This window comes from Heterodontus francisci, chromosome 26 (assembly GCF_036365525.1).
Source record: "Heterodontus francisci isolate sHetFra1 chromosome 26, sHetFra1.hap1, whole genome shotgun sequence".
In the NCBI taxonomy this organism is placed as follows: Eukaryota; Metazoa; Chordata; class Chondrichthyes; order Heterodontiformes; family Heterodontidae; genus Heterodontus; species Heterodontus francisci.
The window spans coordinates 33,740,671-33,766,668 of record NC_090396.1 but is presented as its reverse complement, the minus strand read 5'-3'; the positions used below and the strand labels follow the sequence as shown (position 1 = coordinate 33,766,668).

At 42.9% G+C, this 25,998-nt stretch overlaps 1 protein-coding gene across 14 annotated transcripts in view; it reads left to right on the top strand.

Moving 5' to 3' along the window:
* b3gntl1 (UDP-GlcNAc:betaGal beta-1,3-N-acetylglucosaminyltransferase-like 1) overlaps positions 1-25,998 on the top strand; it is a 351,083-nt gene that overhangs the window by 264,948 nt on the left and 60,137 nt on the right. For all 14 annotated transcript variants that reach the window (XM_068057997.1, XM_068057993.1, XM_068057996.1 and 11 more), the window contains one exon: positions 23,512-23,647. In XM_068057997.1, the coding sequence (XP_067914098.1) occupies positions 23,512-23,647 (136 nt within the window). The remainder of the gene's footprint in view (positions 1-23,511; positions 23,648-25,998) is intronic.

Below are 25,998 nucleotides of genomic sequence, written 5' to 3'. Positions count from 1 at the left end.
ATAACAAAGCACTACAGAGGGGGGAGGCCTTGCAAGAGGAAGAGATGTGGGAGTATGAAACTTCCTCTGATGAAGAGGACACAGAGGGCATACAAGGCCAAGCAGCCATAGAGTCATAGAGTTATACAGCACAGAAACTGGCCCTTCAGCCCATCGTGTCTGTGCTGGCCATCAAGCACCTAATTGCCCCTAGTGTAGGTAGGTGGTAGGAGAATTGAGGGAAGGTGGGGATGTGAGAGGGAAAAATGGGATTAATATAGGATTAGTATAAATGGGTGGTTGATGGTCGGCGTGGACTCGGTGGGCCGAAGGGCCTGTTTGAGAGCTGTGACTCTCTATGACTATATGACTCTATTCTAATCCCATTTTCCAGCACTTGGCCCGTAGCCTTGGATGCTATGGCTTTTCAAGTGCTCATCTAAATACTTCTTAAGTGTTGTGAGGGTTCCTTTCCTGCCTCTAGCAGCCCTTCAGGCAGTGGATTCCAAGCACCCTCTGGGTGAAAAATGTTTTCCTCAAATCCCCTCTAAACCTCCTGCCCCTTACCTTAAATCTATGCCCCCTGGTTATTGACCACTCCACTAAGGGAAAAAGTTTCTTCCTATCAATGCCCCTCATAATTTTGTATACCTCAATCATGACCCCCCCTCAGCCTTCTCTGCTCTAAGGAAAACAACCCTAGCCTTTTCAGTCTCTCTTTATAGTTGAAATGCTGCAGCTCAGGTAACATCCTGGTGAATCCCCTCTGCACCCTCTCCAGTGCAATCACATCCTTCCTATAGTGTGGTGCCCAGAACTGTACACAGTACTCCAGCTGTGGCCTAACTAGCGTTTTATACAGCTCCATCATAACCTCCCTGCTCTTATATTCTATGCCTGGGCTAATAAAGGCAAATATCCCATATGCCTTCCTAACCACCTTATCTACCTGTGCTGCTGCCTTCAGTGATCTATGGACAAGTACACCAAGGTCCCTCTGACCTTCTGTACTTCCGAGGGCCCTACCATCCATTGTATATTCCCTTGCCTTTTTCGTCCTCCCAAAATACATCACCTTACACTTCTCAGGATTAAATTCCATTTGCCACTGCTCCACCCATCTTACCAGCCCATCTATATCGTCCTGTAATCTAAGGCTTTCCTCCTCACTATTTACGACACCACCAATTTTTGTGTCATCTGCAAACTTACTGATCATATCTCCTATATTCACGTCTAATTCATTAATGTACACTACAAACAGCAAGGGTCCCAGCACTCATCCCTGTGGTACACCACTGGTCACAGGCTTCCACTCGCAAAAACAACCCTCGACCATCACCCTCTGCCTCCTGCCACTAAGCCAATATTGGATCCAATTTGCCAAATTGCCCTGGATCCCATGGGCTCTTACCTTCTCAACCAATCTCCCATGCGGGAACCTTATCAAACGCCTTACTGAGGTCCATGTAGACTACATCAACTGCTTCACCCTCATCTACACATCTAGTCACCTCCTCGAAAAATTCAATCAAGTTAGTTAGACACGATCTCCCCTTGACAAAGCCATGCTGACTATCCCTGATTAATCCCTGCCTCTCCAAGTGGAGATTAATCTTGTCCCTCAGAATATTTTTCTAATAGTTTCCCAACCACTGATGTTAGACTCACCGGCCTGTAATTACCTGGTTTATCCCTGCTACCCTTCTTGAATAATGGTACCACATTCGCTGTCCTCCAATCCTCTGGTACCTCTCCTGGGTCAGAGAGGATTTGAAAATTTGTGTAAGAGCCCCTGCTATCTCCTCCTTTGCCTCACATAACAGCCTGGGATACATCTCATCTGGGCCTGGGCATTTATCCACTTTTAAGCTAATACTTCCTCCCTTTCAATGCTAATATGTTGATGTATATCACAGTCCCCCTCCCTGATCTATACACCTATATTGTCCTTCTCCATAGTGAACACAGATAAAAAGTAATCATTTAAAACCTCACCTATGTCCTCCAGCTCCACACACAAATTGCCACTTTGGTCCCTAATGGGCCCTACTCTTTCCCTGGTTATCCTCTTGCCCTTAAAATACTTATAAAATGCCTTGGGATTTTCTTGCCCGCCAGTGTTTTTTCATGTCCCCTCTTTGCTCTCCTAATTTCTTTTTTAAGTACCCCTCTACACTTTCTATACTCCTTTAGTGCCACTGCTGTTTTCAGCACTCTGAATCTGCCATAAGCCTCCTTTCTTTTCCTGATCCAATCCTCTATATCCCTTGGCATCCAGCGTTCCCTGGACTTGTTGGTCCTACCCTTCACCTTAACGGGTACATGTTGGCTCTGAACTCTCACTATTTCCTCTTTGAATGACTCCCACTGGTCTGATGTAGACTTTCCTACAAGTAGCTGCTCCTAGTCCACTTTGGCCAGATCCTGTTTTATCATATTGAAATCGGCCTTCCCCCAATTCAGTACCTTTATTTCTGGTCCGTCTTTGTCCTTTTCCATAACTACCTTAAATCTTACAGAGTTATGGCCACTATCTAGAGTTATGGGTGGCGCAGTGGGTAGCACCGCAGCCTCACAGCTCCAGTGACCCGGGTTCAATTCTGGGTACTGCCTGTGTGGAGTTTGCAAGTTCTCCCTGTGTTTGCGTGGGTTTCCTCCGGGTGCTCCGGTTTCCTCCCACATGCCAAAGACTTGCAGGTTGATAGGTAAATTGGCCATTAGCAATTGCCCCTAGTATAGGTACGTGGTAGGGAAATATAGGGACAGGTGGGGATGTGGTAGGAATATGGGATTAGTGTAGGATTAGTATAAATGGGTGGTTGATGGTCGGCACAGACTCAGTGGGCCGAAGGGCCTGTTTCAGTGCTGTATCTCTAAAAAACTAAAACTATCCCTGAAATGCTCCCCCACTGACACTTCTACCACTTGTCCGGTTTTATTCCCTAGGATTAGGTCCAGTACTGCCCCTTCTCTTGTTGGACTGTCTATGTACTGGTTCAAAAAGCTCTCCTGTGTGCATTTTAAGAATTCTGCCCCCTTTAAGCCTTTTGCACTAAGACCATCCGAGTCAATATTGAGGAAGTTGAAATCTCTTACTATTATTACCCCATCATTTTTTTCTGAGATTTGCCTACATATCTGCTCCTCTATCTCTCCCTGACTGTTTGGAGGCCAATAGTACACTCCCAGCCAAGTGATTGCCCCCTTTTTGTTTTTAAGTTCTACCCATATGGCCTCATTTGCACAGCCTTCTAAGATATCATCCTTCCTTACTGCAGTAATTGACTCCTTGATCAACAGTGCAATGCCACCTCCTCTTTTACTCCCTCCCCTGTCACGCCTGAAGATGCTATACCCAGTCCTGACCCTCTCTCAACTGTGTCTCTGTGATAGCAATATTATCATAATTCCATGTGCTAATCAATGCCCTCAATTCATCTGCCTTACTAGTAAGACTCCTTGCATTAAAATAGATGCAATCCAGCCTTGCATTTTCACTTGTGCCTTAAAAGGTCTATATTTGCTCTGCCTTCCAGACTGACTCAGTTTCTCTTCTATATTTGACTGTTCATCACCCCCTACTGTACCTCCACCCTGTATCCTATGCCCCTGCCAAATTAGTTTAAACCCCCCCCCCGCCAACAACACTAGCAAACCTCCCAGCAAGGATGTTGGTCCCATTCCGGTTTAGGTGCAACACGTCCAACTTGTGCAGGTCCCACCTTCGCCAGAAACAGACCCAGTGATCCAGGAAACTAAAGCCCTCCCTCCTGCACCATCTCCTCAGCCACGCATTCATCTACTCTATCCTCCTATTCCTATACTCACTAGCATGTAGCACCAGGAGTAATCCAGAGATTACAACCTTTGAGATCCTGCTTTTTAATCTGCTACCTCACCATGGAAAAGCTGAGGATTATTTTGTACCCCCAAGGCGGTCTTGCAAAAAACAGGGTTAATCTCCACTTGGAGAGGCAGGGATTAATCAGGGATAATCAGCATAGTGATGGAGGGCAGACATATTGAGCAGCGTGCAAGGGAGGCAAGGCAGAGCCTTATAATGGAGCATTTCCAAAATCCATGACTTGCTATATGCTTCTGACAAACTCACCCTCATTAACGCAGTGTCAAGTTTTCTGCCTCTGTATTATGTTGTCCTCCAGCATGAATGGCAGTATCCAATTCTGCCAGTACCCAGGTGATATCACTTGAGCAATGAAACAATCACGCTCATTGACATGATAATGATGTCAGTGGTCACTTTGCCAATGCAGTAAGGCATTTGAGGGGATTGCAGGAGTCACAATTACGCCATGGTGGGATGCAATTATCCATCAATGTAGGCTGAGGATTTACACCAATGAACTTTTAATTACATTAAAAATGAGATAACTTTTTCACCCGTGAATACCCATGTGCGTCAAGGTGTCTTTTTTATACGTTTGCATGTGCTCCTGTGTGGTACATACCCTGCGACAGCAGCTGGACTGGAGGCAGGCTGCTGATCATGATGTCCCTTGGTTTGGGATGACTTCGCTGGGCATCCTCTGGGTGCCTGAGGCCTGGAGGGCCCCGGCTGCCTGAAGGCTTCCTGCACTAGTGCAGGAGTGCACTCAAGTATCGCGGCTGCATGGAGCTTGGCTCACTGGCGGTGGGGATGAGGAGCCGGTGTGCACACTCGAATTGCCCTAAGGGGAGACCCGAGATGTGGAGCACATCCTCTCCTCCTCCCTCTCATGGCTGCTTGGAGCCACTGGAGAAGAACTAGGAGCTGGAACATTCTCCGGCCTCCTGGGCCTTCTCTTGCCCTGCCACTGCTGAGTGGGCCTCATGGCCAAGGTGAAGGTTTGCAGTTCATTGTGCATCTGTGGAGTGTGGCTCTCCAAGACGGTTGCCATCCTTTCAATGGATGAAACCATGCGCTCATATGCTTGGGATATGGCAGCAGTCATGGCACAGATGGACTCCCCCACTGTCCGCTCAAGGCTACGCCTGGCCTCTGGCATGTCCGCCAGATGTTGTCTTGTCTCTCCCTGAAGTTCCAACATTCCCTATGCTGCTGAAACTAGAGGCTCATCATCAGCCTGGAACTCAGCTTGGGCCTGGCCACCCACAGTTCTCCGACTATCAGAGGCCTCAGACAGCTGTTCAGGCACGTGCGTTGTGTCCTCACCAGATTGTGACTCTGATTGTGAAGCCGAGCGGATTCCCATTGAGGTGAAAGTATCTCCGCTGGTGGAAGGTGCATCTTCTGAGTGCTGCTCATCCTCAGAGGTTGTCGTCAGTCTCTCAGGGTCTGTGGTCTCCTGCAAATGGCGACCTGCAAGATACAATGCAAACAACATATGTATAGGTTAGGCTACACATGTCCCATTAAGGACAGCATGCCAGAGCTATTTCACCATTACTATTGCATTTTTATCTGAATAGCTCCCTTGCACTGGGAACCCGACTCCACATCTGAGATGGCGCGTCCTCTTTGGCTCCCGGCTATTTCCAGTGTCTCCTCTTCAGCCTCACTTAAAGGATGCAGGTCAGGCATTCCTCCACCAGTCCTGGCCGTCTCCCTCCTGTTATGGGCCCCTTCTCCTTCAAGAGCAAGGATGCAAATATTGAACATGGTCAAAAGTCAACACCACGGTTCCACTAACATGGGCACTTCATCAAAACCTGGAGGATGCTTTGTGGGTGGCATACTGACTCAACCGGTCATGGGCCTAACTTACTCTGAGGTATTAACGAGGGAGACTTGACTTACTTATGCAGCCAGCCATCGGCCATCAATCTGCTATGATCTCCCTGTCTTTGAAATGGCAGTGACATACCGTGTAGTGACAAACAGACCATACCAAGCAATGTTGGAACGTGCCACTTACCTTCAATGATCGCAGGTGGTCAATGACCCTCTTCCTACACTGGACCCAGTTTTTTTGGGTGACCCCACAACTGCTGACCTCCTCTGCGATCTCCATCCAGGCTTGCCTGGTCAGGCGGGAGGGCCTCTTCTTGCCATCGCTGGGGAAAGGAACCTCCTGCCTTTCCCTTGCAGCCTGAAGGAGAATAAGCAGGGAGGCATCACTGAACCATTGGGCCAACCTTGCCCGGACCTCTGACACGATCAGAAAAATGTCCAGTGGGGTGGCTTGTTGAGTTTTAACCTTTTTGAGCAGCACAGAAGTGTTGTTTCAGTGAGCTTCTATAGAATGCAGGGAGAGAGTGAATGCAGGGCAGGCGGGCTTTTAAAGATGGCACAGCACCTGGTCCTACTTCAGGTGTTGCCACGAACACCATCTCTATCTCCGCCCCTGCCACGTGATTGGGGGAGGGACAGTTGTTTCCATTATGCAAAATGGCCGCCCACTGTGTAATCGCGGTGGTGCGGCTATTCACGGGACAAGCAGGAGCGCTGCCATTTTGCGCACCCGCCATCGCGTCCGATGACATGATCATTAAATCCAGCCCTAATTGTCCCTCCCAGGATCCTTTCATGACAATTGTTGACTGAGAGAATAGAGCCACAGAAGATAAGAGGGAAAGGCGACAGTAATGGGTTCAATGCTGCTTACTGTAAAGTTTGGGTTCAGAGAGTGAATGAACTGATACTGTGAAAAAGTTGCAAACCTCAAAGGGCTGAATTTTGTGGTTAACTTCATGGACTGACCTCTAACTTTTCTGCTGATGTCACAATGTTAGTTTAACTTACTGACACAAGCCTTATAGGTGGCCTGCAGTACTGACTCCTAGTTACTGATTCACCAAACTTTGTGTCTTGATATGTTCCTAGAAAAAATTGCCACTTACTCATGTATTCTGGTTTAACCTCACTTGGGGGATATCATAGTACTGCGAAATGAAATGTATTCTGACAATTAGGACCATGGTAGCAGCTGAAGTCTTTTTCCCTTAGTACGTGCATTATGCCAGCGTTCCATCAACAAAGACTTTGCAAAGAAATGAACATTCTTCTACTGGTCAACTAGGCTCCATCTCTGAATGTTGCATATCTTTGAAATCCCACTGGGAAAGGCTAGCACATAAAGGCCACACCTTTATTTGAATTCCACTGCTGATTTGAATTATAAAATTATCAGCAATAAAAGGCACTGATTTCTATATAGAAGAGTGGCAAAATGGTTGAACTTAACAAAATACATAACCCTGTTTTGTGCAAGACCGCCTTGGGGGTACAAAATAATCCTCAGCTTTTACTAAATGCTGTTCGAACTGTGCTTAACCTTTCGTACAGTAATTAAATAAGGATAATGTTGCACTCAAAGGCTTTGCACTGCTTGTAAAGAAGCATTTCTAAATACTCTGTGGCCGAGAGAAACTCTATTGAAACTGCAGTATTTGAGAGGAAGTATCTTTAATTCAAATGTTCTTTATATGATACAATTTCAGTGGGTTTTTTGATCACCATTACATGAAATGGCATTGGATGAAGAGGCTCATTTGATCTCATTCTTCCAGAATACCATCTCCTCTACCCTTCCATCAACTCTGTAATGCCCACCTACAGCAACAATGATTTGCATTTATATAGCTGCTTTAACTTAGTAGAATGTCCCCAAGCTCTTATAGAGTCATAGAGAGATACAGCACCGAAACAGGCCCTTTGGCCCACCAAGTCTGTGCCAACCATCAACCACCCATTTATACTAATCCTATATTAATCCCATTTTTCCCTCTCACATCCCCACCTTCCCTCAATTCTCCTACCACCTACCTACACTAGGGGCAATTTTTTACAATGGCCAATTTACCTACCAACCTGCAAGTCTTTGGCATGTGGGAGGAAACTGGAGCACTCAGAGGAAACCCACCCAGTCACAGGGAAAACTTGCAAACTCCACACGGGCAGTACCCAGAACTGAACCCGGGTTGCTGGAGCTGTGAGGCTGTGGTGCTCACCACTGTGCCGCTCTTCACAGAAGTGAAGTGATTATCAAACAAAATTTGATATTGAGCCAAAAAAGGAGCTGTTAGGACAGGTGACAGTTAGATTTTAAGGAGCATCTTAAAGGAGGAGAGGGAGAGGTGGAGAGGCGGAGGAGTTTAGGGAGGGAATCCCAGAGCTGAGGACTTAGGCACCTGAAGGCACATTTGGAGTTAAGAAAATCAGGGATGTGCATGATGCCAGACTGGAGGAGCACAGAGATTTTAGTGGGTTGTAAGGGAAAGCCGTGGAGGGATTTGAAAATAGTGTAGGTGCTCGGTCACTAACTTAGTGCTGGAAAGATGCCACTCACCTTGCCGTTTCCAAAGGCAAGCACTGAGTGAGTACCCATTAGCTCAGTGGTCTGTTCCTTGAAAGAGGTGAAGGTCTGCCAATTTGTCCTACAAGCAGGTGGAGCCAACGACGGACAGGTTAGCAATTGAGTCCTTAGTGGCTTGGGAGAGGTGAAGTAAGAGATGTGGGGGGGTATGACACTGTTATTAAAATGGAGGAAGGACTTTACAGGTTGTGTGTGCCAATTATAGGTTTTAGGGGAGCTGCAGCTAGTGCAGGATACCAAGTTAGAGCCACTTTTAACCAGAGGGCAATGTGAAGGGTAACTTGCACAAGTGTTGCTTTAAGAGGGTGAAAAGTGAGCTGGTGGATGGGCAAGGAAAAAACGGAGAGAGTGCCCATTGTGTTACCTTAGTTCTCAGTGCCAGTGCCACCCCCTCTCCAGGCAGCGTGAGTTACATTCCTGCTTTCTGATTCCTCAAGCAGCTCCTGTCTAAAACAAATTGGATGAGAGGTCTGTGAAATTTTATAGAAAGGCAGGATTCCTAAAGGTTCAGGGGTTGTAAACTGTCCCCCGTTACCCAGATGCTCCCTCCTAGCCTGCATCACTTCAACAGTGCAAGTAGTAGAGACCTGAATGCTTTTGAAATCTGTGCAGGCATGAGAAAGGGCTGATGTGAGGGCCTAGATGTGTTGGTATCCTGAGACAGAGTAGCTTAATCTGTGCCCATTCTAATCGCATCCCTGCTACTGGGAATTTCTTCACCATTGCCACTGATTGGTGCGACAGCAGACCTAATGGTAAAGCTGAGATTGATTGTAAGCCTCCTTTCTGGTTTTCTCTAACTGATCTCCAGGCCTGTCAAAGCCATAAGAGGTAAAACCACAGTGGCAGCAATCTGAGTATCCATGGGAGAAGGACCTTTAGTCCTTTTCTACGGGGAGCTTGTGGGGGTGGGGGTCTAAATTTCAACTAAATTTCAGATGTTACTGATGTTGCCACACACTCCATGGTGGATTTAGGAATCCGACATGCAAAGCTGCGCACAAGCAGCTTGTAGAATCCTCCATCGGTAGTTCATTGAGCCATAGTTAGACCAATGTGCCTAATACATGCATCAGTGTGCTCAATACAAACAACAAAGTGCTTCATACTCAGAAGGATTCTTCTTATACAGGTTTTGTGAGGTCCAGAACTAAAGTGGAACATTTCCTGGTGCACGCAGGAGATGTAAATTTTTGGTATGGGCACTCATTGTAAGATTGAGGGCTGTTGTGTATTCACTGAGTAAGTCTAACATGAGGTCTTACTGTAAGCAGCCATTGTTGAACTTTTATTTACACCTCTCCAACAGAGAGGGCAATGGAGAGGCCGTATAACAAAATGCTCAGCTATTACATATATGTCACAAGGGCAAGGCAATTGTAAACTTCATACTTGCTTAGTATATTTCAGTCACAGAATATCATTGTGGGTTCTCCTACTCTGGCAGGCCTGCTTCCAGGAGCAGAGTGTTATGAAAGCGGCGTTGCTGTCTGTTTCCCTGTACTGCTCTTCTTGTGAGCTTCTAGATCTCAATGCCAAAGAGGGACCCCCTCCTCTGTCTTACTTCCTCCAGAAGAATCCTGATGTTCCTACTGGACCACAGGCTGTCATGTGGCCTATTCCACTCCTCCTAGACATACTTTTCTTGCAGTTTACAGAATTTTGAAATTTGCAATACCTGCCTCTTTAAGTTGTTGCAACTCTTTAAGTCCTGCAGCTGCACATGCTTTCCTGCCCTCCAACAAATAAGTTCCCAATCACAGGCATTTTTCACACCTTGAGTTTGCCCAGAATAGGTTCATTCTGGAGGGTCACAGGGGGTTAGCACACTACAGGTCAGGTCAGTGCAAATCTCCCACTGACCCACTCCAGCACATTCTGGAGCCTCCCTCCCCACTGGAAAAGAAAATTCAGACCATTATAATCCAAAAGCGTGTGAAAGAGATGCTCAGATCTGAATGTTTGGTAAGGCATGCAAGTTGACACATTCATCATTTTCAAGTAATAATCGCTAAAGACTGTCTCAGGATCATTTTAAAATCCAGGAATTTATCAGGTTTAACTGAAAACAAAAGGCTTTAATATTATGTAATCTCTTTTTTTCTCCTGTGCATTTATTTCACGTTACTGTAACTTTTCTTCAACATGTTCTTTCACCTTGTTGTCTTATGATACCTGTTGTTTTGGCCTGGAATTCAGGACAGTACGTTTAACATCTGGGGTTTCCTGTTGAAGACTGGGGTGCATGTAAGTTTGGAGTTAAGCACTGACTGAACTCCATAGTGACCTGCCCCTCCTCTCCTTCACTCTGTCACGCAAGGCGCTACCTGCAGATTTTATCCAGGTTTATGCAGTAACTGTGGCATTGGTGCAAAGTGAGATCCAGTCCTATAGTTGTAGTGTAAACATGCCTCTGGAAACGTAAGCATTGCAAGTTGATAACGGCATTTTATTAAATGGAAACAAATTTGGTTAGAATTGGGTTCTGATGTTTCACTGCATTCGAGTGCCTGGGCAGGACAAGTTCAGGCCCCCACCTGCCAAGAATGAGACATTAATTTTGCCATATGAACATTAAACCTTAAAATTGTTGCTGGGAAGAAAAGAGGGCCTATCACAAAGAATTGCTGGGCCCCTCGCCAGAAAGACCTTTTTTGCATACTAGCAGACAGCGTTGGAACAAAGGAACCAGTCCCTGCTTCCCCAATACACAGAAGACGTGGTCAGACCAGTTTAGTCACATGACTAACTGGCTGTTGGAGTTTTTTTGAATTTGAACTTGCCTCAGAGTTTTTAAAACTCAGAAAGCTGTTTGCTCCTGGACTGAAAAGACCTCTCTCCTGTCTGCTCCCATCTCTTTCTCACGGAACTGAAGACACATGAACCCCAAGAGAGAAAATTCTCCTACAGTGGACAAGGTTTAAGAAGAATACTGGGCCTCAACGAAAAGCAAGACTACCTACAAAAGGACTACAGTGAGCTCGAAGCACAGTAACAAGAAACTCTTCTGATATTGCCTCAAACCTCTCTATTTTTCTTCTGCTCGTTTCTGTCTCTATTTGCATGTGCGGATTGCGTATGCAAGCTAGTGTGGGGTGCGGCGTGTATTCGTAGGCGTTTGCCGAATTACAGTTTAAGTTTAAGTTTTAATAAATGCCACTTTTCTTCTTTAAACCTAAGAAGGCCTGTTTGTGCTAATTTCTTTGCCTTATAATTGGAAAGCGGTGAACAAGGATTCACCAAGGGGGAGCTCAGAACATGGTGTGTTTAAAATTAAACCCTGTTACAGTAAGACCAGCTGAAGGCTGAGAAAGACCACTAGACACCTTTCTCACCTGGTCATAACATTCATTGACAAGACCACAGGCAAGTAGACAGCAACACATCCCATAACACAAAAGGAATCCTGTCATCCTGAAGGAATTTTATACCAAAGTAAACAAACATTGAATTGCAGCATTGAAGAGATTAACGCAGAGCCAATGGAATGGCATTTTGAAGTTATTTATCAACTCTAGTGCATTGCAGCTGCTTTTCCCCATTTAAACCTTATTTGGTTTAAAAGTACTCACAGTTTCCAGTTGTCTCACGGTTTCCTAGTTTTCTAAATTTAAGCTCTTGCCAAATATGATGATCTGCAATATCTTGCAAAGCTAAATCAGTTTTTATTTGCAAAGCTCAAGTGAAGCTTATCAAAGCTGCCTATTTAAACATTTTTAGGTGTCTATTTAGTAGTCTCCAGAATTCCCTCAGTCCGTTCTTTGTCAGCTCCTTAAAGGGAAATACTTCTTGTATGAAAGGAATGTAAGAAAATGTAAATAGTTCATTATTGTTCTGCAGCAAGTCCACTCAGCTACAAAGGACAAGCAAGAGGAGCCTATTGTTCAGTCCAAATCACCAGGTTAAAAAGAGGCTTGTTACAGCGTGATCGGGGATAATATGTGGGGTTTCTGTTACCCTTTAACTTTGAGATGAAATGATATATTTACTTGTTGCAACAATTCTTTCAAACTGTCTATAAAGTTACTGCACCAGCAGTCTTCCGGCAAGTTCAAACTGTGCTTGGGTGTATTTGTTACTGCATTCTGTTTCCCTTTGTCTGCAATGATTGCTCTTCATACTCTTTCAAACTGATAAAATTGCAGCCTTTCCCAAATCTTTCTCATTCTAAATCATTGCCTCAAAAGAATCTTAGTAAAACAAAATCAGATTCCACTTTGACATTACTGAGATTTTGTGATGTAAGAGCTGTTTATCTTCGGAGCTGTCAGTTAACTATGTGTGACTAGGATTGCAGGCTCAATCTGTCCACAGATTGTGGTTCTGGCCACAGTCGCCTTGTTGAATCTGTAGCCATGGTGATGTGCATGTAGTGAACTGATAGCTCGAAAGGCAAATAAGCACAGCAGCTCAAAAGCTGCTGTATCTCAGAGACTAAAGGAAGTGGTATCAGTTATTTTCCAAGTTTACTTTGGGAAAGTAAATTCAAATTCATCAAATCATTAATTAATCTAATTGCATGCCATACTTAGTTTTTGGTTTCCATTTTAATCTTGCTTGCCTAATAGAGATTTGGCAGAGTGTCCCAACATTGTTAATCATCAATAGTATCACTCAGTCTATTCAGAGTTTCTGTGGATGAACGTGAGTTCATCTAATCGTGGCTGGAGGGTGGATGCACAATTCAATGATCCACTACTTAATAAATTGTTGTGTCCTTTTCTGAAGGAAGTTGCCATACATACTGCGAATTTATTGACCCGTCTTCTTGAAAGTTTAAGAACTGGAAACTAATTTGATTAATCCACTTAAATAGGAGATTGGAGAAAGGACCTTGTAGGATTATTGACAGGACTCTGTATTGTACAATTCAGAGTGTGAAGAAACTTAATTTAACATCAATAGTTGCAGTTCTTGATTCAGGATAATTCACAAGTAAAGCTTCTCATTTCAACTGTATGTCAAACTGTCCAACTGAACATCTTCAATATAGTTTCCATGGATGTCCACGGTATTCACTAGTTAAATGAAATTTTCAAAAGAATTCAATGCATGTAGACCAAAAACAGAAGGATGTTAAAGCAAATGATAATTTTTAGCAGTTTGGTTTATAACAGATCTCTGATTGTAAGAGTGCCTCTTTATGGCCCAGCTGGGCTATAGAGAGGGCACTACAGCATGGAGTATGACTATACTTCAAAAGTAATTCATTGGCCGTGAAGCAATTTGTGACATCTTGTTGATCTGAAAGGCACTAAGTGCACATTCTTTCTTTAGTGCTGTGGCATTATTGTACTATACCAGACCAAATTTCAGATAGTATTATTAAAGTTTAAATGCAGTCTTTAATTTTGAAGTCACAGTGTGACATGACATTCATGGCAAGATTGTTCAAGGCCACCTAGAGTTGTCTAATCTAGTGGGACATTTATCCATAGAGGTTTCATCACACTGACCCAACACCTCCTACTGGCACATTCCGCCAGTTGATCACCCAAAGCTAAAAATAGACCCCAAGAGAGTCAGAATTGACTCTCTTTAAAGCTGAGTACAGATTTGTGCCTCTGCGCGTCAGGCTGCATATAGAACCCTGTTTATAATGCACGTCTGCCTCCTAAAGTAGTTGGAATGCTAGCTCACCAAGTAATGCCTGGCTCGGATTTAAAATTAAAACCCAACCCGGGCCCGGCCCGACCACAACCAACCCGAAGCCGACCCAGGCCCAAGTCCTTTAATTGCTTTTCGCGTCCGACCTGGCCTACCAAGACGAATCTCCTTCATCTGTTCCGGCAGCAGGCTTTTCCTGCAGCTGGAGTTGTGGGAAATCATGGGTAAGCCTGATCCCGTGACTTCCCGGAAACAGTGTCCAGCCGACCCGACCCAAGCCCGAATGCTGGACTCGGAATTTCGACCCGACGCGACCCGAACCCGACACATGTAAACGGGTCTAGTCGGGTTCAGGTCGGGGAGCCAGGCTTTATTACCAAGGGCCAGACTCCAGGCTTTGATCATGCTGCAGGGATCTAGGAGCTGAACTTAAGTATCATGGGAGAGAGTAGGTAATTTCCCAATGCTTTATCTCAGCTCCTCTAACACTGACCAAAATATTAAGTGCTGCTGACCTGCCTTTTTCTTGGACTTTGATGGTAGCTGCCTCTGTAATCCCTTGGAAAGGTTGGAAATCTGTCAGTTTTAACCCAATTTCAGGTGGAGAAATTAAAAAAAAGAAACAGAGAATTACTAATCATAGTACTATTACTAATTAATGCCAGAGGGAAGATTGTGGTCAGGATTGAACGGAACAGCAATGCAGATTTCGTCGTTCTACATGAAAGCCAAATCCAATCTGAAGACAGATTTTAAAAATTGGATCTGAGACAAGTTTTCAGTGGGCTATTGACTCTTGACACCAATCTGAGTGGTTCAGATCTAGGATCATTCTAAGTCAAGCACTTTTGAAAATCTGAAGCAAGGCCAGATCACTTAAACTCTGTTGATGTCATAACCTCCTACCCACCATAATGTTCAATGCACAAGAGATGAAGTGGATCGCAATTCTATTAAAATGTAGATAAAGCTGTTTTTATTTCCATATGGGAATGAGATACGACAGACCTAGCTGAAGACAACAGGAATCAGTGCTTTCTGCTGAAGTTTTCCAACTGTCTTCTCGAATGATGGAAGGAGCAGGAAGTTGGCTCGTGGGCTGCCAGACTCTGCGTCACTCAACTTTCCTTTCAACTTCCGCCTCCTGCACAGAAGGGCAATCATTCATTATTCTGAAAACGTGCCAAAGCTTCCCTTTTCATTTTTGGACCTGATGCCCTATTTTAACCCTTAAAGCTACAAATGCGGTCTCCCTTTTTAAAATAGCCTTCTTGGTGTAACTACTAACTTTATAAATCCTCGAATGAATCCTTTTGTTTGCACTACAGTCTGTTTAAAAGGCACAGCTTAGTTGTGTTTTTTTTTGTTAAAGTTGAGAAAACAAGAGGCTTGAAAAGAGCAACAAGAGAGGAAAATTTAAATCAGGAATTAGTGATTAGATATCGCCAAGCTTGGATTTCAAGGACATGAAGATTGTGGAAGCAATGGGAAGCTTGAGGGAGGTAAGGAATGTCACAGCATTAATGCTGTGCAAAAGAATGTGGTAGAGTAGGAGGCAGTGTGAAGGATCTTAATTTAAACGCAGGGCAAATGTAAGTGAAGGTCAAAGGAGCTAATTGTCAGGCCTCACTTCTTTTAAACTATTACACCACTTACAGCCAGTAGTTGTCACTTCCTTCTGTTTTTCCACCTCATTGAAATTGGTTTGGCATTACTCTGGCCTAGTTAGAATAATTATAGTAAATTTATCATTGTATATTATTGCAAAAGTTCTCTCTATGACAGTTAACTTATAACTAGCTTTTGATCAGTACAGTATGACCAGGCACACTTTTAGATTTTCCTACCTGCTGAGAGTTTATAAAACAAGTTCTTCCATATAATTTTCCATTCAACTATTTGAACTAGCCTGCAGACTTCTTCCTTCTCTTCCTGCCTTCTCTCCACCAGGAATTCATGGCTTCTCTCATATGTTTTTCTCTCAGTTTTCTATGGCTGAAGGTACTGATTCCTTCTAAAATAAAAGTAGTGCGGAGAACACCACCAACACTCCACTGTCTCAGCTGAATGGCCATTCTTTATTTGTGAGACTAGACAGTGAGTTTGTGTGGGCTGTTTAACCCTGGGGCGTACAGCCAACCTACGTGGACGGGTACAGTAACATAATGGCTATGTTACATGGCTGGTAATCAAAAGGCCTGGACTAATAATCTGTAAATGTGAGTTAAAATCCCACCATGGCACTTTGTCAATTGAATTCAACTAATTAATTAAATTTGAAATTAGTTTTTAAAAATGCTATTATCAGTAATGGTGACCATGAAGCTAATGGATTGTTGTAAAAACCCAACTGGTTCACCAATGTCCTTTAGGGAAGGAAACCTGCTGTCCTTATCCAGATATATATATACCTATATGTGACTCCAGACCCATATCAATACAGTTGGTTCTTAACTGCCCTGTGAAATGGCAGCACAGATTTCCCACCTGGTAGAGGTAGGTCAACAAGTGTCCAGAAAGACAAGGAGATCCTCCAAGATAAATGAAATGCTTTCCTTTGTGGAGCCAGGAGAAGCAGGAGTACTCCTCTGAGCACCAAAAGGAACATTGCGATTTCTCTTGCCCCGGACTCCTTTCTTCTCCCCCATTCCCTCACCCCACCTTGCCTGCCTTGAGGCAGTCCCAAAACTTTCTCTCTGTGACTTAGCTGCTTGGTGGCAAGCTGTTCTTTCATGTCAGCCGTTGGCCTCCGGCTGCTCAAACTTTCACTCCCTCCCACCAGCTAGCTTTTTTTAATTTGTTCATGGGATGTGGGCGTCACTGGCTTGGCCAGCATTTATTGCCCATCCCTACTTGCCCTTGAGAAACTGAGTGACATTTAAGAGTCAATCACATTGCTGTGGGTCTGGAGTCACATGACCAGGTAAGGCCAGAAGATTACCTGGGCACTAGTCATAGAGTTATACAGCCCAGAAACAGGACCTTCGTCCCATCATGTTTGCGCCGGCCATCAACCACCTAACTATTCTAGTCACATTTTCCCAGCACTTGGCCCGTAGCCTTGTATGCTATGGCGTTTCAAGTGCTCATCTAAATACTTCTTAAATGTTGTGAGGGTTCCTGCCTCTACCACCCCTTCAGGCAGTGTATTCCAGATTCCAACCACCTTCTGGGTGCAAAACCTTTTCCTCAAATCCCCTCTAAACCTCCGGCCCCTTACCTTAAATCTGTGCCCCTTGGTTATTGACCCCTCCGTGAAGGGAAAAAGTCTCTTCCTATCTAACCTATCAATGCCCCTCATAATTTTGTATACCTCAATCAGGTCCCCCCTCATCCTTCTCTGCTCTAAGGAAACCAACCCTAGCCTTTTCAGTCTCTCTTCATTGCTGAAATGCTCCAGCCCAGGCAACATCCTGGTGAATCTCCTCTGCACCCTCTCCAGTGCAATCACATCCTTCCTATAGTGTGGTGCCCAGAACTGTACACAGTACTCCAGCTGTGGCCTAACGAGCATTTTGTACAGCACCATCATAACCTCCCTGCTCTTATATTCTATGCCTCGGCTAATAAAGGCAAGTATCCCATATGCCTTCCTAACCTCATCTACCTGTGCCTTCAGTGATCTATGGACAAGTACACCAAGGTCCCTCTGACCTTCTGTACTTCCTAGGGTCCTACCATCCATTGTATATTCCCTTGCCTTGTTCGTCCTCCCAAAATGAATCACGTCACACTTCTCAGGATTAAATTCCATTTGCCACTGCTCCGCCCTTCTTACCAGCCCATCTATATCGACCTGTAATCTAAGGCTTTCCTCCTCACTATTTACGACACCACCAATTTTCGTGTCATCTGCGAACTTAACTGATCATACCTCCTATATTCACGTCTAAATCATTAATGTACACTACAAACAGCAAGGGGCCCAGCACCGATCCCCGTGGTACACCACTGGTCACAGGCTTCCACTTGCAAAAACAGCCCTCGACCATTACCCTCTGTTTCCTGCTACCAAGCCGATTTTGGATCCAATTTGCCAAATTTCCCTGGATCCCATGGGCTCTTACCTTCTTAACCAATCTCCCATGTGGGACCTTATCAAAAGTCTTACTGAAGTCCACGTAGACGACATCAACTGCTTTACCCTCATCTACACATCTAGTCACCTCCTCGAAACATACAATCAAGTTAGTTAGACACGATCTCCCCCTGACAAAGACGTGCTGACCATCCCTGATTATTCCCTGCCTTTCCAAGTGGAGATTAATCCTTTCCCTCAGAATTTTTTCCAATAGTTTCCCAACCATTGATGTTGGACTCACTGGCCTGTAATTACCTGGTCTATCCCTGCTATCCTTCTTGAATAATGGTACCACATTCGCTGTCCTCCAGTCCTCTAGCACCTCTCCCGTGGCCAGGGAAGATCTGAAAATTTGTGTCAGAGCCCCTGCTATCACCTCCCTTGCCTCACATAACAGCCTGGGATACATCTCATTTGGGCCTGGGGATTTATCCACTTTTAAGCCCGCTTAAACATCTAATACTTCCTCCCTTTCAATGTTAATATGTTCAAGTATATCGCAATCCTCCTCCCTGATCTCTACACCTACATCGTCGTTCTCCACAGTGAAAACAGATGAAAATTAATCATTTAAAACCTCACCTATGTCCTCCGGCTCCACACACAGATTGCCACATTGGTCCCTAATGGGCCCTACTCTTTCCCTGGTTATCCTCTTTCTCTTAATATACTTATAAAATGCCTTAGGATTTTCCTTTACATTGACCGCCAGTGTTTTTTCATGTCCCCTCTTCACTCTCCTAATTACTTTTTTAAGTACACTTTCTATACACCTCTAATGCCTCCGCTGTTTTCAGTGCTCCAAATCTGCCATAAGCCTCCTGTTTTTCCTTGATCCAATACTCTATATCCCTTGATATCCAGGGTTCCCTGGACTTGATGGTCCTACCCTTCACCTTAACGGGTACATGTTGGCTCTGAACCCTCACTATTTCCTCTTTGAATGACTCCCACTGGCCTTGTGTAGACTTTCCTACAAGTAGCTGCTCCCAGTCCACATTGGCCAGATCCGGTTTTATCAAATTGAAATCAGCCTTCCCCCAATTCAGTACCTTTATTTCTGGCCCGTCTTTGTCCTTTTCCATAACTACCTTAAATCTTACAGAGTTATGGTCACTATCCCCGAAATGCGCCCCCACTGATACTTCTGCCACTTGTCCAGCTTCATTCCCTAGGATTAGGTCCACTACTGCCCCTTCCCTTGTAGGACTTTCTATGTACTGGCTCAAAAAGCTCTCCTGTATACATTTTAAGAATTCCTCCCCCTTTAAGCCTTTTGCACTAAGACTATCCGAGTTGATATTGGGAAAGTTGAAATCCCCTACTATTATTACCCTATTATTTTTACACCTCTCTGAGATTTGCCTACATATCTGTTCCTCTATCTCTCCCTGACTGTTTGGAGGCCTGTAATGCACGCCTGGCCAAGTGATTTCCCCCCTTTTGTTCTTAAGTTCATCCCATATAGCCTCATTTGAGGAACCTTCTAAGATATCATCCCTCCTTACTGCAGTAATTGACTCCTTGATCAACAGTGCTATACCACCTCCTCTTTTATCCCCTTCCCTATCACGCCTGAAGATTCTATATTTGGAATATTGAGTTGTCAGTCCTGCCTCTCCCTCAGCCATGTCTCTGCGATAGTAATAATATCATAATCCCATTGCTAATCAATGCCCTCAATTCATCTGCCTTATTAGTAAGACTCCTTGCATTAAAGTAAATGCAATCCAGTCTTGCATTTTTCACTTGTGCCTTAACAGGTCTATATTTGCTCTGCCTTCCAGACTGACTCAGTTTCTCTTCTATATTTGGCTGTGCCTCACCCCCTACTGTACCTCCACTCTGTATCCCATCCCCCTGCCAAATTAGTTTAAACTCCACCCAACAGCACTAGCAAACCTCCCAGCAAGGATGTTGGTTCCATTCCGGTTCAGCTGCAACCCGTCCAACTTGTGCAGGTCCCACATTTGCCAGATACGGACCCTGTGATCCAGGAACCTAAAGCCCTCCCTCCTGCACCATCTCCTCAGCCACGCATTCATCTGCTCTATCCTCCTATTCCTATACTCGCTAGCACGTGGCACAGGGAGTAATCCAGAGATTACAACCTTTGAGGTCCTGCTTTTTAATCTGCTACCTAGCTCCCTAAATTCTTGTTGCAGGACCTCATCCCTCTTTCTACCTCTGTCGTTGGTACCAATGTCCACAGAGGTTTTTAACAACAATGGACAATGGTTTCATGGTCACCATTAGACTAGCTTTTCAATTCCAGATTTATTAATTGTATTCAAATTTCACCATCTGCCGCGGTGAGATTCGAGCCCATGTCCCCAGTGCATTAGCCTGGGCCTCTGGATTACTAGCACAGTGACATGACACTACACCTCCATCTCCCCCTAACCGCTTCTTTTCACTCATTGCAGCTGACCAGCTGACCGGTGGTATGTAGCCAATGTCTGGAAGTTACAATACTCTGGGCCTCTAACCATGCAAATGTGTTTTACATTCAAACTTGCCTCCTGCTCACCCAAAACCCACTGGGGGTTAAAGTCAGCCCCATCTTTTCAAATGTTTGTTCCCAATAATTTCCATTTTAAAATATGGAGGCCCAAAATGACACCGGATACTGATTAAAAACACAATTTTATCATTTAATTCACACTGCTGAGTTAGATAAAACTAAATGGAATGTTAGTACTTCAACAATACAGCTTGCGTTTAGAAGCTGTAAACTTTAACAATGGCAGAAACACTCAGGATAAGTTCCAGGTCTGTATCATTTTCAGTATAAATCATTCAGACCTGTCAAGACTCGCATAGTTCCAATGGAGTTCATTGTTTTTTGTGAGAAATATGTAGCTTCTGCATATGTGTTCAGTGTAAGAAATACTCCAATATGATTTCAATCAATGCCACTGTTTTTCTCCAAATATTATCATTATTTGCAACTATTGATCTTGCAATATTCATGTCAGAATTTAAGAGTTTAAGTGGACCTTTAATGGGCAGTATCCTTCTATATAGCAAATAATGTGGCAACAAACAAGAACTTTTTTTATTTAGCTATAAGTTGGTAAATTGTTTCATGTTTTTATCCTGAAAGAAATGGTCATCCATTGGTAAAAATGAGTAAATTACCACAACAAGGCATCTGGATATGACTTTACTAGTTTGGCAGACATGGTCCGTCTGGTTAGAATCAAAATGGGAATTTATGAAACTGACCAGAAATTGACCAGTTCAGTGCCTGGAACTAATTAACTTCACCTGCAAAACTTGATACTGTTGCCCGAAGACATCCGCAGTCAGGAAATTTCTGATTGCAGCCAATTGCTTTGTCATAGATAGGCAGGAGCAATCGACTAATTAGCAATGGAGAGGTTGTATGTTCTATTTATCTTATAAAAGAGTGCCTGCAATTCATGAAAGTGAACTTGTTAACCTGACACGCTACCTAAACAGTAAGATCAAATAATTGTACTATAATCATTCTTTGGTGGCATTGATTCAGTGCATTGGTACTATTTTGTAATTAATATCAGTTTATTGTTTTACATTACATACGATGTTCCACACCCAGCATCCTCAATGTATTGCAATTGAGATTCATTGCACAATTTCCCACACAACTTTATCTTTCCTCAAATTCAAAACTGTGAAACTCTTTACCTTCCTCAGTTTACTCTTCCACCAACAAACTTCAGGCTTTTCAAACTCAAGTTTATGTCACTGAAATGCTATTTGTTGATTTATCTGATCTTCTCTCCTAGTCTTTTCAGTCTCAGTGACGTCCAGCTCTGTGGCTTTTTCCCTTCTACCTGGCTTTTTCTGTTGGTTTTTTATGTAATTTGTGACTTCTGTTTCCATTGCTGATCTTGTTTTAGTAGGATTTTAGAAGTTTTAACAATTATGCAAATCTCAGATTTACTGAGTTGTCATTTGGATGATGCTAACGTAGCAAACAGTACTTTACATTTAGAAACAATAACACTTCATTGCAGTCATGAGAGAGTACTACATGGTTGGAGATGCAATCCTTTGGATGAGGCATTAAGCCAAGACCATATTTGCTTGATCAAATTGATCAAAACCCACAGCACAATATGTAGAAAAGCAGGAATCTCTCCCTACACTCAACAACACCATGAAAGAAAAGAGGTAATTCACCATATGTGAGGCATTTTGTGATCTCCTGAGAGGCATGAGTTGATATGTAAATGTTCTTTTACTTTCATTGCATTTCTTTCTAATCAAACACCAGCAATGCCTAGATGAAGGAGAATGCTTGGAGGAAACAGTGTATTAACATAGACTGCCTATAAACCAATGCTGGCATGGAATCGATCTAGTATCGTTCATCTTACATGCTGGTGTGAGATTACCATATGAATGTTTTCCCTCTTAAGTTTACACCGTTGTACTGTTAATCCCTACTTGATTCTAGCAAGAAGCTCAAATATAAACGGCATAAAACATTTTGTAGTCCTGTTATCTAAGACATCTTTACTGTTACAATAACCATAAGAATTACACTGACTGCACATGTAGTTTCACTGTACAGAGTCATAGATAGCTTTGAAAGCTGGTTTGACTACAACCATTTCAGCAGAGTGATGGGTCATTGCAAAAATCTGCAATTGCCTTAAATGTTGTTCAGAACTGTGGATTTGGGTAGTCCAGAATAATGCAAATCCACCACATCGAATAAAGTTAAACCTCACCTGAATAGAGCACTTTGGATTGTCTAAAAAAGTTATCCATGATGTCCTAATACATTGACTAGAAGGGCAACCCTCAATAGATTCAAAATCATGATTCCAAAGTAATTTCAAAAATATCAGGAATAGAGTTCTGTAAAAAAGAGAGCCACAAAAATCTAAAGATCTTTTTCACAGCACTGGTTCCAGGTACCCAATCCCTTGGAACTGATTTATGAATCAGAACATTCCTGGTTTATGAACTGAGTACAAAGAGACCTATTGAGCACTGTTACAAAATCAGTCTGCCTTTGGCCCATGTTGCAATGTTAAAGAGAACACATAAACCACCAGTCACAATCCTGACTGGTGCTAGGCACCAAAAACAACATTTTCAGAAAGTCGAGTCAAATAAATGACTGTGCGTATGTTAGAAAATATTTATCTCCTCATGTGTTTGGAACCAAGAAAATCTAGCTGAGTCCCAGTGGATGAGTAAGCTCTATGAGTATGCATCAAATCTGTCACCTAGTTTTCTTTCTATACTGTTTCATTGTTTCGGAAGTTTATTCAACTATTTGTTGTATAATAAATAAAAAGGCAATGTTGATTTCTTTTGATGAGTGTCTGTTAGAATATGAATCATTATCAAAGTTTAAACGTATTCTTATAAATGTACTCCTATAGTACATCCAAATCTAAATGAACTCCATGTGCTTGTGTCTGATTACATGTGAACACCTCTGATGCAGGAATATAATCAACATCTCTCATGATGTGCTGCCTTGGAGAGTCAAACACTGGAAATTATCATGGCTATAACACGCACACAGAGATGTAATTCATTCCTGCTTCATCTCATTAGGGAGACTATTTGGAAGAATCGTGTGAGGTTCCTCGAGGAGCGAGTTCTAAGTCATTGGTCTTCATTTACAATCTGGAATGCTGGGAAACAGGGTAGGAAGTTGTACAGAAGTCTGTCAGCAACCAATCAGAAAAAGGTATGTTTAAACAAAAAATGCAATTATTAAAAGTCAGCAATACTGAAGTAATTTATCAAATATTTTACTCAGACCTGCCACACATCTTGCAAATATATCGAGTAACATTGGAACAAAGTTTTTTAGCTACACAGTTTTCTCCTGTTAATGAACGATGAGGAATGCCACAAATTAGCATGAAAAGTTCCAATTTTATTTATTTTGTTCTTTTTTGTGAAAATGGATACTACTTTTTGTTGGTGTAGAGCTAATACTTTAATCACAAATTAGTTTTTAATCCTCCCCAACCCAAATTTCACTGCTGGGAAGACACAATGATATCAAAAGCTGACAGGGTAAATTTTAACTTTCTCCATTGAGCAGAGAACCAGCGGCAGTGGACCAGGCGAGCAAATTACAGACTTCCACCTCCCTTCTTCTAAGTTGCTCCTTAAAACCTACCTCTTTGACCAAGCTTTGGATCACCTGCCATAATATCTGCATCTTTGACTCATTCTCACTTTTTGTCTGATTATGCTACTGTGAAGTACATTGGGACTTTTTTTTACTACATTTGAAATGCTATATAAAGGCTAGTTGTTTTTGATGTTGCCTTTCTGTTGAAGCTGATCCATTGCCACCAGTTTGCTGTTCAACAGTGAAAATCAAAATTGACCCAAATGTTACTTAATCCACTGTATATTCTCATTAAATCAGGGTACTAATATGGAAACTCTAGCTTTGGATCTGAATACAAAAGAATGTGCATTCTAACTTAAAGTGAATTTGTACATTGTAGTAATCTGTCCTTCTTTGGTTCAACATCCATTTTTCTTCATGCCTCTGGGAAGCACCTTTGGATGATTTTCTATGTTAAAAGTTCTATATAATGTGAGTTGTACTAAAGCACAAGAAACGTGTAGTGCCATAGTGATTCTGTAATAAAATCCGAGCCACTTTGGATCTGTATAAAATTAGATCTATTTATTTTATATTCAACGGCAGAGATCCAATTCAAAACACAAAACACAATGGCCTTCTTTAGACATTTATCAATGGTAATTTAAGAAAAAATAGTTGTGAAAAGTTGAGTAACAGGATAAAATTGCAATAAAATGAACAGAGCTCCACATTTCTGTTTCATCGTTGAATGTTACAGACAAGACTTCTGCTCCATATTTAAAACATCTGCAAAATGTTGTACCATTAAAAATCTACAGAAAATTTATTAGGTTCATGGCATTTACAATTCTCAATTCATGTGATTTACTGTTTATTTGTAGCATTATTAAATTTTAGTCAAATGAAAACTGGCTGCTGCTAATAGCTAACATGGGCTAACATGTACAAAGAAAGAAAGGACTTAAACAGTGCCTTTCACATCATCAGGATCTCTTAAAATACTCGTTAATTATCTCTGAACCACACTCACTGTTATTATATGGGTAAATGTGGCACCCAAATTTGGTGGTATTGGTTGGAGGATGATTGTTGATCCAGACAGCAGGAGCACTCCTTGCTCTTCTGCAAATAGTTCCATGGCTCTTTTATATCTACCTGGGAATGGCAGATAGGGCTTTGATTTCCCAACTTATTAACAAGTTAGCACCTCTAGCAATGCAGCATTCCCTCAGTACTGCACTCTAATATCAGCCTAGGTTAGGTGCCGAAGTCCATAGAGGACTTAAACACTAATTTTCTGACTCAAGTGAGAGAACAACCAAGTAGCCAAACTGATACAATAGTAAAATATTCTTCCCTGTTTTTGCTCCTTCTTCCGAGTCTATGTTCCACCTCTTGTGGTCTCCCTGTGTCATGGGTAATTCCTTGACTAAATAGATGATCACTTGTCCATATAAGTGACATTCCTCAGGTAACTGACAGGATTCCAGTTGTGAAATGATGTTCACTTTTCCTTTCCTGTAGGAAAGCACCTAACATCCACTCAACACCTCATGAAACTGAGATCAAGATGTGAGGAACTACAAGCACAAACTACCCTACCATTTCATGGAATAGTGCATTGAAGCATCAATGCATTGCACCACCACATTGCCAACAGTTTATACACTCAAGTTTTTAACCTTGAAAGGCAACTGGTGGCACAATCAGGTCTTTGGCACCAATGTTCACTGGAATCTGACATGTGGAATTGCCTTATCGGCATCCTTTCTCAGATCCATGATTTCTCCTGAGCAGCAGGCCTGTACTGGTCAGTGAACATAATGAACGCAGGCCTATCCCAGCATCTGAATCTCTAGAGAAAATGCAGTATCAAAATTATACACTCTATGAAACTAAATGAATATCTGGTTAGGGTTGAGGACCATTGTGATTGACAGAAATGGTAAAATACTCCATGGAACATAATA